The 12,047-nt window shown below is 50.2% G+C and overlaps 1 protein-coding gene across 2 annotated transcripts in view; it reads right to left on the bottom strand.

Annotated features, from left to right (window-relative positions):
* Fyn (FYN proto-oncogene, Src family tyrosine kinase) overlaps window positions 1-11,320 on the bottom strand; it is a 207,703-nt gene extending 196,383 nt beyond the window's left edge. For both annotated transcript variants that reach the window (XM_032889141.1, XM_032889140.1), the window contains exon 1: window positions 10,886-11,320. Coding sequence is in view for 1 of the 2 variants with exons in the window: in XM_032889140.1 (XP_032745031.1) it covers window positions 10,886-10,918 (33 nt within the window). In the remaining variant the exon portion in view is untranslated. The remainder of the gene's footprint in view (window positions 1-10,885) is intronic.
* Between the last annotated feature and the right edge of the window lie 727 nt (window positions 11,321-12,047).

Genomic DNA, 12,047 nt, shown 5'->3' with positions numbered 1-12,047 from the left:
AGGTAAGGACACTGGCTGTTCTTCCAGAGGACCCCGGTTCAATTCCCAGCTCACAACTGTCTGTAACACCAGGTCCGGGGGGGCTCTGACACCCTCACACAGAACACCGATGCACATGGAGTAAAAATAAATTACAAAAAAGAGACAGACAAACAGACTGTAGATTCTAAACTGACTCTGAGGACCTGTAAGCCCAATGGATCACCTGAGCTACTGCGACACCACATTCTTCAGATACATCTCCACTCAGAACTATTACTAAGAACGTGCAGGAACACTAACCAGAAAGCACATAGTACGTGCACAGCTCACTGGAGTTTAATGCAACCTTTTGGTCTCCTGCTACTAAAACAGACAGTATTGACAGTGACGTGCACGGAAGGGGCTGAGCATGAAAAACTGGGTAAATATCACGCGGTGAAGTTCGAAGCCAACGAAGGGTAAAGGCCATCTCGTCACGGCAGAGTGTGACCTCCTACACCTCAAGTAGGGGGCAGGGAACTTTTTAAACCAGACTGTGCATGGCGGAAGCAAATAATACGCCCTGCCCCCACTTCTCAAAGATCACAGTAGCATTTCAAACCACGGTGAACGCCAGGCACACTCGCTCTTGCTTCTGCAACTGTCCTACATCCACAGAAAATGTTCTTTCCGTGCCTGCACATGAGACCCAGCACTCGGGAGAGGGCTAGGTAGGGGACACCATTAACGAGGAACCCCAGTGCAGCTCACAGGTGGTTCAGAAGACTCTCGGTGAATGCCTGACAAACGCCGCCCATTGTGCTCTTGTGTCCTTTGTTGGAAGAAAATGACTGGACTGATCCCTCCTGTAACCATGGAAAACATTTTATAAAAAGCTCGTTTCCTGCCATCCCTTTGAAAGACACACAGAAAAGGCTAAAGCCGAGCTACAGCGTCAACTCAGTGCTTTGCAGGGCCTTCACTCTGGTACAGAGCCCCCCCCCCCACTTCCCTGCTAAAGAGATCCCGCAGACGATGCCCGTGGAGGTGGTGCTCCCACAGGCAAAGCACCTTCTGCATAGCTGAGGAGACTCAGCTGAATGCGGAGTCCAGAAATGGCAGATCCACTGTAAGTGAGGCCCTGCTTCCTCTGCCTCAGGGGCAGTGAGGCCCAGCAAGCGTAGCCCTGTCACTCCCCGTCTTTTACCATCCACTACTATAGGCCTCCAGTCTCCTCCAGAGGTGGGGCCACCCTGCATGTCCTCCCTGGTCTTGCATGTCCCTCTGCAGTGTGGGAACCTCCATCCCTTGCCTGCTCGCCCCTCTCCCTTTGAAAACAGCTAGCAGAGGAAAAGACCTAACTACTTTCCTGACCATTCTAAATTTTTGGCAAAAAGCGAAAGCTTCTGAACAAAGCTCTTTAAACGCGTCACCTTTTCAGGACGTGACAGATCCCCAGCAGTCTAGGACCACTGAACCTACACCACAGTCGGTAGGGAATGCATCTTCTGCCACCATGATGCATGGAAACTCACCATTCGGGAAGATACCAATCCAATGCCATGTTAGCCAGGAAACTAGCTGCACCCCAGACCCTGCCCTGGGGCCCATCCAAAGCAGCAGCCACTGGCCTTCAGCTTGTGACACTGCTACAAGCTGCAAGTGGACAGACCAAAGGATGGAACGGCACGCAATATGCTAGCACAGAAAGGTCCCAAAATCTCTTTGAGAAGACAGAACTCTCGAATAAGGACTTTAGGAATCTGGAGAGCTGGTCTTAGCTAAATTAGTAGCTGGAGTATTAACCTGGACAAATCCCGAAGCTCTTTGAACCCTGGATTTCTCAGATCAGCTTTCAAATAACACATGGCGTCATGTATCAGAATGCTATCGAGAGAGAGAAATGCTTGATGTAAGAAAATAAGGCTCTAACTGAGCCTTGAGAAACGGGAAGAATTCTAAGGGAAGGGGAAGAAGACTAGGGGTCCAGAGAAGGGCAGTAAAAGCAAGGACACATGAGCCATGTTAAAGATAGAGTGAGAAGAATAGTGAGGGGAACCAGGTATAACTAAGGAAGAGCTTGGAGGCAGGAGGTTTACAAGGCCGTCCTCAGGAATCTGCTCTTTCTCCTCCTACTCTGTGGACGGTCACCACACAGGAGGAACCAGTGTCAACATCAGCTCCAGCTGACAAGGATCAGGGCCTCCCCACTCAGTCCAGAAGCATGGGTGGGAGTGAGGCAAATGCTCTTTGCAAGACAGAGTCACAAGGACACCTATCCTGAGGATGTGGACCAGACCGCGGTGTACAAAGAACTGGCACAGGGCTACACTGTCGGGGAGGAGCCACCGGTAAGTGATAAGAAGGACAGCGTGTTAAAGACGTCGCTGATACGCCAGCTCCAGAGCCCTGTGTCTGAGAACAGTAAGATTCTGCGCCTGCATCTCTAGGTTAGGAAACAAACTACAGCAGAGGGACACCCTCGAACTGAGAGGCTAACCAGGGAAACTGGGAACAGGAACCAGCGTGTCTCAAAACACTCTCAGGTCACTCACGTGGTAAGGTTAAAATAAAATTGAAACAAAAACCAAATTTTACACGTGTCAGCGTGTGAAAATGTCGTGAACTGAACACCACATGAAACTGAAGGAACTGACGGACCCTCACCCGCCTTTCAGTGGGGCTTAAACTGGACAGGCTGTCACAGACGTGCAGAGCCAGCCACTGAGGGGGTGGTGAAAGGGGGAGTGTGGGGGGGAGAGTTCCCCAGGCTCTGTTGTGGGAAAGAAAAACTGGCTCATTTTAAAATTCCATTAAAGCCCTACTTTTCGATATAAGGCAGATGGACGCCTTATACAACTTCTAAAAAGCCTACTATTTTGGGGTACCTCAAAGACGGAAGCTCTGAAGAAAATAAAGTCTCCGAATTCACCAAACAAAAGTCCCACCAGCACATTCAAAAGAAGCAGGGACTTAGAAGCCTTTAAAATTGAAGATGAGAGGTCTTCGTGTATCAGAGGCCAAGGCTCCTCCAACTTCTCACAGTCCCTACGTGCTCCCACCACTAGAGCTGGGGCTCTGCTGGAGTTCCCTGCCTTCTGAAGTCCTCCTCCCCCTCGGTTCCCACCAGCTACAGAAGAGGTTTCAGAGTGTTCTACCCTCCCTGGCCTTCTGTAATCGTAATGTGGCCTGGGAACGTGCACTCCAGCAGGGCCCAGGCACTCTGCACTCCCTGACACGCTGTGTCCTTTTAATGAGGTAAAACCTGGCTTTGTTACCTGTTTGCTGTTCTACAAGGGTGGATGGCAGAGGGAAAGGGCCAAGGCTTGAAAGGCACCAGCTCTGTGATGCTGGGTACTCACTCCCCCGGCGTAGGTCAGAATCTCATTTGAAGGATGGGGCAGAGGGAAGGTAATGAATGTAGACACGGGAGCCAGACCACCTGGGTTCCGACCCCAGCTCTGCCCTGACAAAAGTCATGTAACCTTTTATGCTTCAGTTTTCTTGCTAAGTCGGGCTAATAATGTTATGGAATGAGGCTGTGTGTTACCCTCTCAAATCACCCCCATACACCCCTGATTCGCCAAGGGTTTACATGGCGTTGTAAAAGTCCAGTACTCCCTGTCCCCCGCCCATCTGACTCCCTCTGCAGCATGAGTCAGGCTGTGATGTGGTGACAGGAGGTGTAGGCAAGTGCTGTGGGAGTCCTGAGGGAGGGCTGAGAGGGGGCTCCTCAGGGAGCGAGTCCTCACTGGCTACATCAGGAGTGGGGTGTTCACAGTCGGGTGAATGCGCTTGGATGTGCCCTAGTACGTGACACAGAAGCTGCAGGGGATAGGTGGCAGGGGAAGAGGTGTTACAGCCTTCGGAAGCAGGAAGCACCCAGGCCCAGCCTCACAAGCTATTAGCTGTGTGACACACGCAAGTGACCTCACAGCTTTGAGCCTCGGTCTCCCCGTGTGACTAATGGGGATAATAATATTGTGCCTGTCACATGGAGTTGTTATGATTAAAAAAAAAATTACCGTGCGCAGAATGGCAAACACGGGCCCCCAGGGTTCAATAAAAGGCTGGTGTTATCTGTCCAGCATATTCAGCCAAGAATGAGTAGCTGTGGTAAGCTAGGTACATCTTTCATTACCAACAAACGTGGTAAGGGGAGTGCGGGCCCCAAACATGTAATCCTCAGGAAAGCTGCCTGAATGGGAGTAAGCAGTAAGCTAAGCCATTCTGATACTGCAGGGTTTTTTCTCTCCCAAAAGCTTAGAGGAAATAGGTGCTCAGTACCCACTTCCCCAAGACAGCATGGCGTGACTTTGAGATGGCAGACACACTAATACAGAACGGGATGTGTGCTCCCTCAAGGGACCCAAGAAGACCAAGGTGGGCCACCCAAGCCAAGGGAAGCACAACGCAGCCCTGTGGAAACGGGCGGAGAGCGACAGAAGCACTCCCATCCAAATGTCACAACTCCGAGTCTAGCAAACACTGTTAAAGTTTCATGAGTCAGTTAGCATTATCTGCTCTCCCCACGTTTTTATTAGGCCGTAAATCCAGTTCAGTTTATATCCTTCTAGGATTACGGCGTGCTAATCAAGTCCAGAGTGTCACTTATCCCCGCGCTGTCTATGCTACGTGTCACCCAAGCCCATCTAGATAATGTTGTTGAGGATACTTAGGTTGTTTTAAGAGCTGAGAATTAGATTTGCTCAACTACAAACTCTCAAAAGACCGCCATATTTCTCTGAATAACCCAACCCCCCCCCCCCCCAGAAATCAAAGGCATGGTTTTTCTCTCTTCGTGTTTCTTTTTCTTTTACAAAGTCAGGATACTTCTACAGCCAAGGGGCTGAAGTATAAATAGGTCACAATTCTGGTTGCCTGATGAAAACCAAGAAAGGGTTTTCCAGGGTTGACTTCAGAACGCCTTAATATTTCTGCTCTCAGGGATAAAGAAGCATTGGTATTCCTTAAAAAGATTCTCCGAGGATGTTGTTTCAACCACTCCATATAAGCAAATGTCTGTCCTGCCTAATCTGAGACAGGCAATCTCCCATTAAATCTCATTATAAACACTCAAAACTCCCTAGTATACACACAATACAATTTTAAATACACACATAGGCTTACACATGCGCTCACACAGTGGTGCTCAAAATCACGAACATACTAAGGTATTAATGTAATTTCTGCTCTCTAAATGCTAGGGTGAGTGTGTGTGTGTGTGCATGTATGTGTGTGTACATATATGAGTGTATGTGCATGTATGTGTGTTTGTGTGCATGTGTGTGCGAGCATGTATGTGTGTGTACATATATTTGTGTATGTGCATGCATGTGTGTTTGTGTGCATGTGTGTGCATATGTGTGTGTGCATTACATATCAACAGTAGCAAACACTGTTCTCTGATACGTGGAGTGTGATTCTAAGTGCTCTATTTACGCTTGTCCATTCAGTCCGTCTCCATTTAGAGATAAAGAAACAGAAGCAGAGAGAAGGCTCAGTGGTTAAGACTGTGTTATGCTCTTGGAGAGGATCCTAGTTCAGTTCCCTGGACCCACATCAGGCAGCTCACAATTATCAGTACCTCCAGCTCCTAAAGGTCTGACCCCTCTGGCTCCTCAGACGCCTGTGCTCACATGCATCTGTCCCACCATCGCCCCCGATTAAAAAAACAAAATAAAAAAGAGGAAGCACTGGAAATAAAGAAAGATAGGTTACACATCCAGGAGGATCAATCTGGGACCCGACCTCAGCGCCAGACTCTTACACCCCACCTCTCCTGAACGGAAAGGTTCAAAACCTGGTGATGTTGGTCCTTTGCATATGTCACCAATTCTCTCTGGGCTGCATTTTGCCGCATTCGGCCTGTTAAGTTATACGATCCTTAAGGTTCTGGGCCCCATGACCTGCAGCCTTAAAAACTCTGTGAGTGGCTTCTTTGGGATCGCACGTCCAACTCCTGCACTCATCTGTGGAGAGGCAGGTGCCGAGGCTCATACCTCTCTGGTCGCTGGATGACCGGGTCTGGTTCCCAAACTTCCCATGCTAAATCCAATGGCACCTCTCCGGCCCCAGCTACTACTAACACCCTTGCCCGACCCATATTTGGGATCTCCTCCTCCACTGAGGGCCTACAACCTCTATTTCTGTTACTGGGCTAGTCTTGGCCACATCTATTTTTTTTTCTACTGGCACATTCTCCCTAAGGGACAGATCCATGGCCTCAAGTATTATTGCAATTTTTGCAATTTTTGCAATTTTTCTACTAGCAAATTTATGTTTGAATCTCAGTCCTCTTCTGAAGCTCCAGACCCAGCCACCCAGTCACCTGCATGAACGTTTGACGCGGCCACAACGAAGCCGTCCTTCTGCCCCTTATGGGTCTCCACACACCCCATCATTTCACAGTGACTTCTCTGTTGTGTTCTCAGATTCCGCAAATAATCCTCCCACGATGGCTCTTGTCCACCGCTGGCCAAAGCCCCACACTGTGACCAAGTTCGTGCATAAAACACAAATGAAGCTCATGCCACAACTCTACTTAAAACCCCCCTAAGGCACTCAGGACGCCTTTAAAAATCTTCTCAATTCCTCCTTTAGCTCGGTCTCAGCCCTCTGTCCATCTCTCCACTGTCCCCATCTGGTTTCGAACAAGTTACAGCATCCCAAAAATTCTGTGTTTTTTTTTTTTTCCTAGTACAGAAGACTTCCTGCAAAATTCAGCTAACCAAGTCTCACTTTCATCCTCTTCCCCCTGCCCCTGGTGGCTGAGGGCAAAGACACTGTAGCCACACTAACCGGCTCTTTCCTTGGAATCATGGTTTCAGATTAGTTACTCAATCTGATTAGTTCAGATTAGTTAGACTCATTGAAGCTCATAACTTTCATTCCATGAACCGGTGATGATCAGAGAAGCTGTTTCATATCGTTACCAATCAGATTAGCTCCTAAGAGGAACATGACGCAGGGTGAGTGCTCAATAAGTGTTAACTATTGTGTGTTACTGTCATTGTCATCTTCTCTAGAAGACTCGGGGCTTCTGTGGAGCAAGGGCTCCGAACCAACTCCCTGCCACAGTCCTACCTCATTGCTCTCTTGCACAAAACAGCATAGTGTTTGCGGGACAGATAACGGTAAGGAAAATGGTCACTGCAAAGAATGAAACTACATGGTCGACTGTGATAACTGACATGGACTGTACTCCCATACTGACGTGGAGGTCTGTGGAGACCGGGAGCCATTTGGATTGCTAGCAGCTCCCCTACTCCAGGTCTAGAAGCACAGCTAGCTTCCACGTGATGCGCTGGATGAAAAGACACGGCCAAGAAAGCCGGTGATGGAGTTCACCTGTCCTGCATGCTGAAGGACAAGAGAGCAAGTCTAATTCCCAACTAAAGCAGCAATGGTCATCAAAGATAGCCGTGTCTGTGAATAGATAGTAACCTTAGTAACCTAAGTCCTTAGTAACCTAAGCAAATAGATATGAGGCCTCCCCCCCTTTTCCAAGTGTCCAGTCCCCATGAAGCCCTCCTCTGGGATCACCAAGTTGCCAGTCAATTGTGAGGAAACTAAGTAAAATGATACTGTGATTTATAAGGATCCTCCCTAGTGTTTTTGGAGTTTCCAGAATTGCGGGATGAAAACTAGGCCAAGACAGGTGCTTCTGGGGGTAACAGAACAGCCTCAAAGCCCGCAGAGCCGGGATTAAATGGCACCACACATGGCATCGCCCAATGATAAGCCATCCCCCAAAAGGACGAAGTTTGTAAAAACTTGTAAGTTGAAAATAGCTCGACTTTCAAAGTCAAAGCCACCAACCAATGATGGCTTTTGTTAAGTGTTACGCAAAAGTGTTTACCAAACACACACTCCCTTTCCCGTCCTCAGGCCACACAGCTAAGCTATTATTCTCGATTGAATTTTCCTAGGTTAAACACGGCCATAGAGCCATGACTCTTCTAAAGACTGTGGCGGTGACCCATGGAGACTGAAACATTTTAGCAGTCGACGTACCCTCCCCAACTCTTCATACCACCAAGCTATCCATTGGAACAGGTTAGAATGGGAAACTACGGCATGATGGGAGAACGGGACCCAGCATCACTCACTGTACAGAAGCAAGCCCCCTTCTGAGCAGAAACACGTATGTGGTGCTATCACGGGGCACAGATGAATCTCTTGTGTTTTTGTACCATGATACGTTCTCAGGCCTACTATAGCTACTAACGTGAGTCTCCTTAAAAGACACTGAGTACGTACGTACGTACGTATGTATTGTTGATCTGATTCATATTTGTCGCTCATTAAATGAAGCCACCAAGTAATACCAACCAGAGTAAAACCCGATAGGAAATGAGACAAGCCAGACTAGGCTCTCGACCCAGTGGCAGAAATGGACAGAAAACAAAAACAGACTCTGACAATGGTGTTGGGAGACAAATTTGGAGACATGGTGGCTTGGCTGGAGCAGAGAAGCCGGTGAAGGTTTCAGAATAGAGACAACATTTGTGCTGGGCCTGGGCTTCAAAACATCAGAAGAGGTGGGGACTCTAGACCCTCAGAAAATAGAGGGCATTTGCTAACACTCATTTAACCTTATTAATAAGTGCCTCTGACTTGGTCAGTACAGTGTGAGTTTATTGTGTATTGACTTTCCTCTCTGGGTTGGCATCCCAACAAACCAGTCTTTGTTTCCAGAGAGCATTCAGTATTAACCCTTCTGCTGTATGTGTGTGGGGTGTGTGTGTGTGTGTGTGTGTATATGTGTGTATATATATGTGTGTGTGTGTGTATGTGTGTATATATACATATATATGTGTGTGTGTGTGTATGTATGTGTGTGTGTATGTGTGTATGTATGTGTATGTGTGTATATGTGTGTACATGTGTGTATGTGTGTATATGTGTATCTGTGTATGTATATGTGCGTGCATGTATGTATGTGGGTATGTATGTATATGTGTGTTCATGTATGTATGTGTATGTATGTATATGTGTGTTCATGTATGCATGTATATGTGTGTTCATGTATGCATGTATATGTGTGTTCATGTATGTATGTGTATGTATGTATGTGTGTATGTATGTTCCACATTTATGTTCCAGCTTAATTCATCACAACTCTTTTCAGATAAAACAGCTAAAAAGTGAACTTGGGACAGTTCCGTTACTTTGAACACTTGAGGCCCCACAACATGATCCAGGAATCAGCAGACCACACCAAAGTTTCTGACACACTATGTCTGAGATTTACATGAACATCTCTACCTTAAGAGGAACATCATGGGTTCTGAATCCAGTCATCTACACCCCCGGCTCATAGTCAGCTAGCCCCAAAGCTTGAGAGTTGAAACCACTTCCTCCCAAGTCTGAGAGCATGGTACTCATGGGGCAGGGGCAGAGGCAGGGGCAGGGAGACTGAGCACAAAGGGTGAAAACTACTGTAAGCTGCTTTGGTGCTGAGAGGATGTGGGCATCCAAAGTCACCCTTGAACCAGACAAGTGGTGCCTCCAGGGTCTTCCGAACGCCAGCCCAAGTGCGTTCATGCCAGAGCCCCGGTCACTTAAATAAAAGAGCATAGCTGGACACCACAGCACATTTCAAAAGACTTCATTCAGCGAAGCAGCCTTGGACTTTAGAGAATCCAGTCAGGCGGCCTCACTCTTGGTGAACTGATTCTGACTCAGACACAAAATTCTTCTGATCCCCCCCCCCGCATCGATTTATCCTGTCTCAGGTATCAGTACCTATCCCCCAAGAAGAAAGAGGAGGAAAACGGGGGATAGAAAGAGGGTTCCTTGAAAGTACAGCAACTCCTAAAACAGCTGAAATAATTCCTCCCTTAAATAGGGGAAACTGCAGTTGCCACTCAATGCCACCACCCTGGGAATACAGCAAAATAAGTGCACCTGCCACCCGGGATCGGGAGCCTTCGTTTTTTGGTGAGTGTGGCAGAAAGGACTAGAGATCAACTGCTTCATCAGAAAGAAAGGGAAGCCCCAGGGATGAGACAAGAAGCATGGTGGTGCCTTGGGGACTTTATGTGTCTCTTTTCTATGAACTGAAAGGGCTCTTTGTGTCACACACACACACACACACACACACACACACACACACACACAGCGAGTCTGATTTATTAGAGGAAGGAGGGGCAAAATGGGTGATTTTATTATCCCTTCTCCCAGTGAGTCCCAGCCAATGCCTCCTGGGCCCAAGCTTGGTGGCCTCTTTCTAGCCCAGTCCCTGTGGCCTCAGAGATAAGAGAGCCTAGAGGAGACCAAACAAAACCATCTACCGACCTAGGGAAGTAGGGAGGAAATCCAGCGAGTCCAGAAGGGAGGAGGAATAAGCTTGAAAGCCGAAGGGGTGGGGGACAGAGGAAGAAAAGGCAAGGCCAGACACAGGGGAAAGGGGAAGGGTGGGTGGGTGGTAGCACAGGAAGGGTGAAGGGGAGGGTGGGGGAAGTGCAAGGGAGGTTCCAGAAATAGGCAGAAGGATGCGCTGGGGAAGGCAAGGGCCGCCGAGGGAGGAGGCCGGGAGCTGGAGGAGTGGGGCAGGGGTTGGGTGGGGAGGAAAGCAGCACCGGGCATCAATTATTAAGTGATTACATCATCCCTGACATTAAAACAACACACACAGCCCGGGTCCCCGCGGGGGGCTGCGAAAGGAGGGCGGAGGCGGAGCTGGGCCAACCTCGCCCCCAAGCCAATTCTTATTTTTTTCACCCGGCGCCTGCCGGCGGCCGAGGAATGGCACCCCGGTGCCCGCGCAGCCTCGGGGCGGCACCCCGCATCAGTGTCCTGCGTCGCGGGGCGCCCTGGAGGCTGCGCGGCGGGACCGCAGCGGGGGCAGCCCGTGCGGGGGCGCTGGGCCGGGCGTCTCCGCAGCATCCCGAGGCTCCGCGCATCCCCGGTCGCTTACCTGCGTGGCGTGGCGCTCGGTTCCGGAGCACATTCACATGGTCCTCTCCCCGCCCTCCTCCGGCGAGGCCCAGGCGGCTCCGGTGGCTCCGCGGCCGGGCCCAGGAGCTCGTGGGCCTCGCGAAGCGCCGAGGGGGCGGCGCCGGTGTCCCCGGCCCGGCAGCCCGGTCCCTCCCTGGCGCGGGCGGCGGCTTTGTGTGCGCCCGGGGAGTCCTCGGAGCGCTCCGGCTAGAGGCGGCCTCGCTGCGCTCTTGACCAGCGGGCGGGTCTCGGAGGCTCGGCGCACAGCGACCCCTCCTCCTCTCCGCGGAGCCCCCTCCCCGCCGGCTGCGCTCCTGACAGATGGCGCAACTGCACCGACGCGCCGCCGCCGCGGCTTCTCGCAGCTACTCTCGCAGATGCTCGGGCTGCTCCGGATCCCGAGGGGTTCGAGAGGGGGCGGGACACGCCCCGAGACTGTCAGTTCGTTCTGCCCTATCAAAGGGCCCGCTGAGGGCTGAGCGCCGTCAGCCATTGGTGCGCGCGTCGGAGGCGGGACGGCCATGGGTGGGGCCGCCGAGTGGGTTGAGCGTTACTGTGGTGGCGGGCAGCCTGGCGTGCGCACGGCCACAGGGTGTGCAAGAGGATGCGAGGTTGAGGAGGAGAAGGAGGAGGTGTGTGTCTGAGGATCCTGTGGAGTTGCGAGTTGGTGGGGTGGACAGGAGAGAGCGCAGGGAACGAGCTGCTTTCCTACTTTGCTAGTGGAGACTGGCACCTGCCACTCGAGCCTCACAGCCATGGGAACCTATTTCTCCAAAGAAATAGGAGTGGGAGGATAAAGTGGAAAGGTGTTAAGAAGGGCGATGGCAAATTGGAGAAGTGAGGAGCAAAGTAGAGAAGTACCAGTGCAGAAACTGGGAAAGCTCGAACCAACAAACGCGCAACGAATAATAATAAGAAATTCATAATTTGCTAGTCTCATTTTCTTGACTACCCAAATATGTTCATGTTCACACACACACACACACACACACACACACACACACACCAGGAAACGTGAGAGGAAGTATGACTAAAATTCAAGGGGCCTGCAACAAAGAACGTCCAAACCACACAGTAGAGATGCTTGGGCGCTTTCCTAGCTCTTTAGAGTAGCCATTGCCTGTCTGGCTTCTCGATGCATT

The sequence above is a fragment of the Rattus rattus genome, chromosome 18 (assembly GCF_011064425.1).
Source record: "Rattus rattus isolate New Zealand chromosome 18, Rrattus_CSIRO_v1, whole genome shotgun sequence".
In the NCBI taxonomy this organism is placed as follows: domain Eukaryota; kingdom Metazoa; phylum Chordata; class Mammalia; order Rodentia; family Muridae; genus Rattus; species Rattus rattus.
This window is presented reverse-complemented; position numbering and strand designations above follow the sequence as displayed.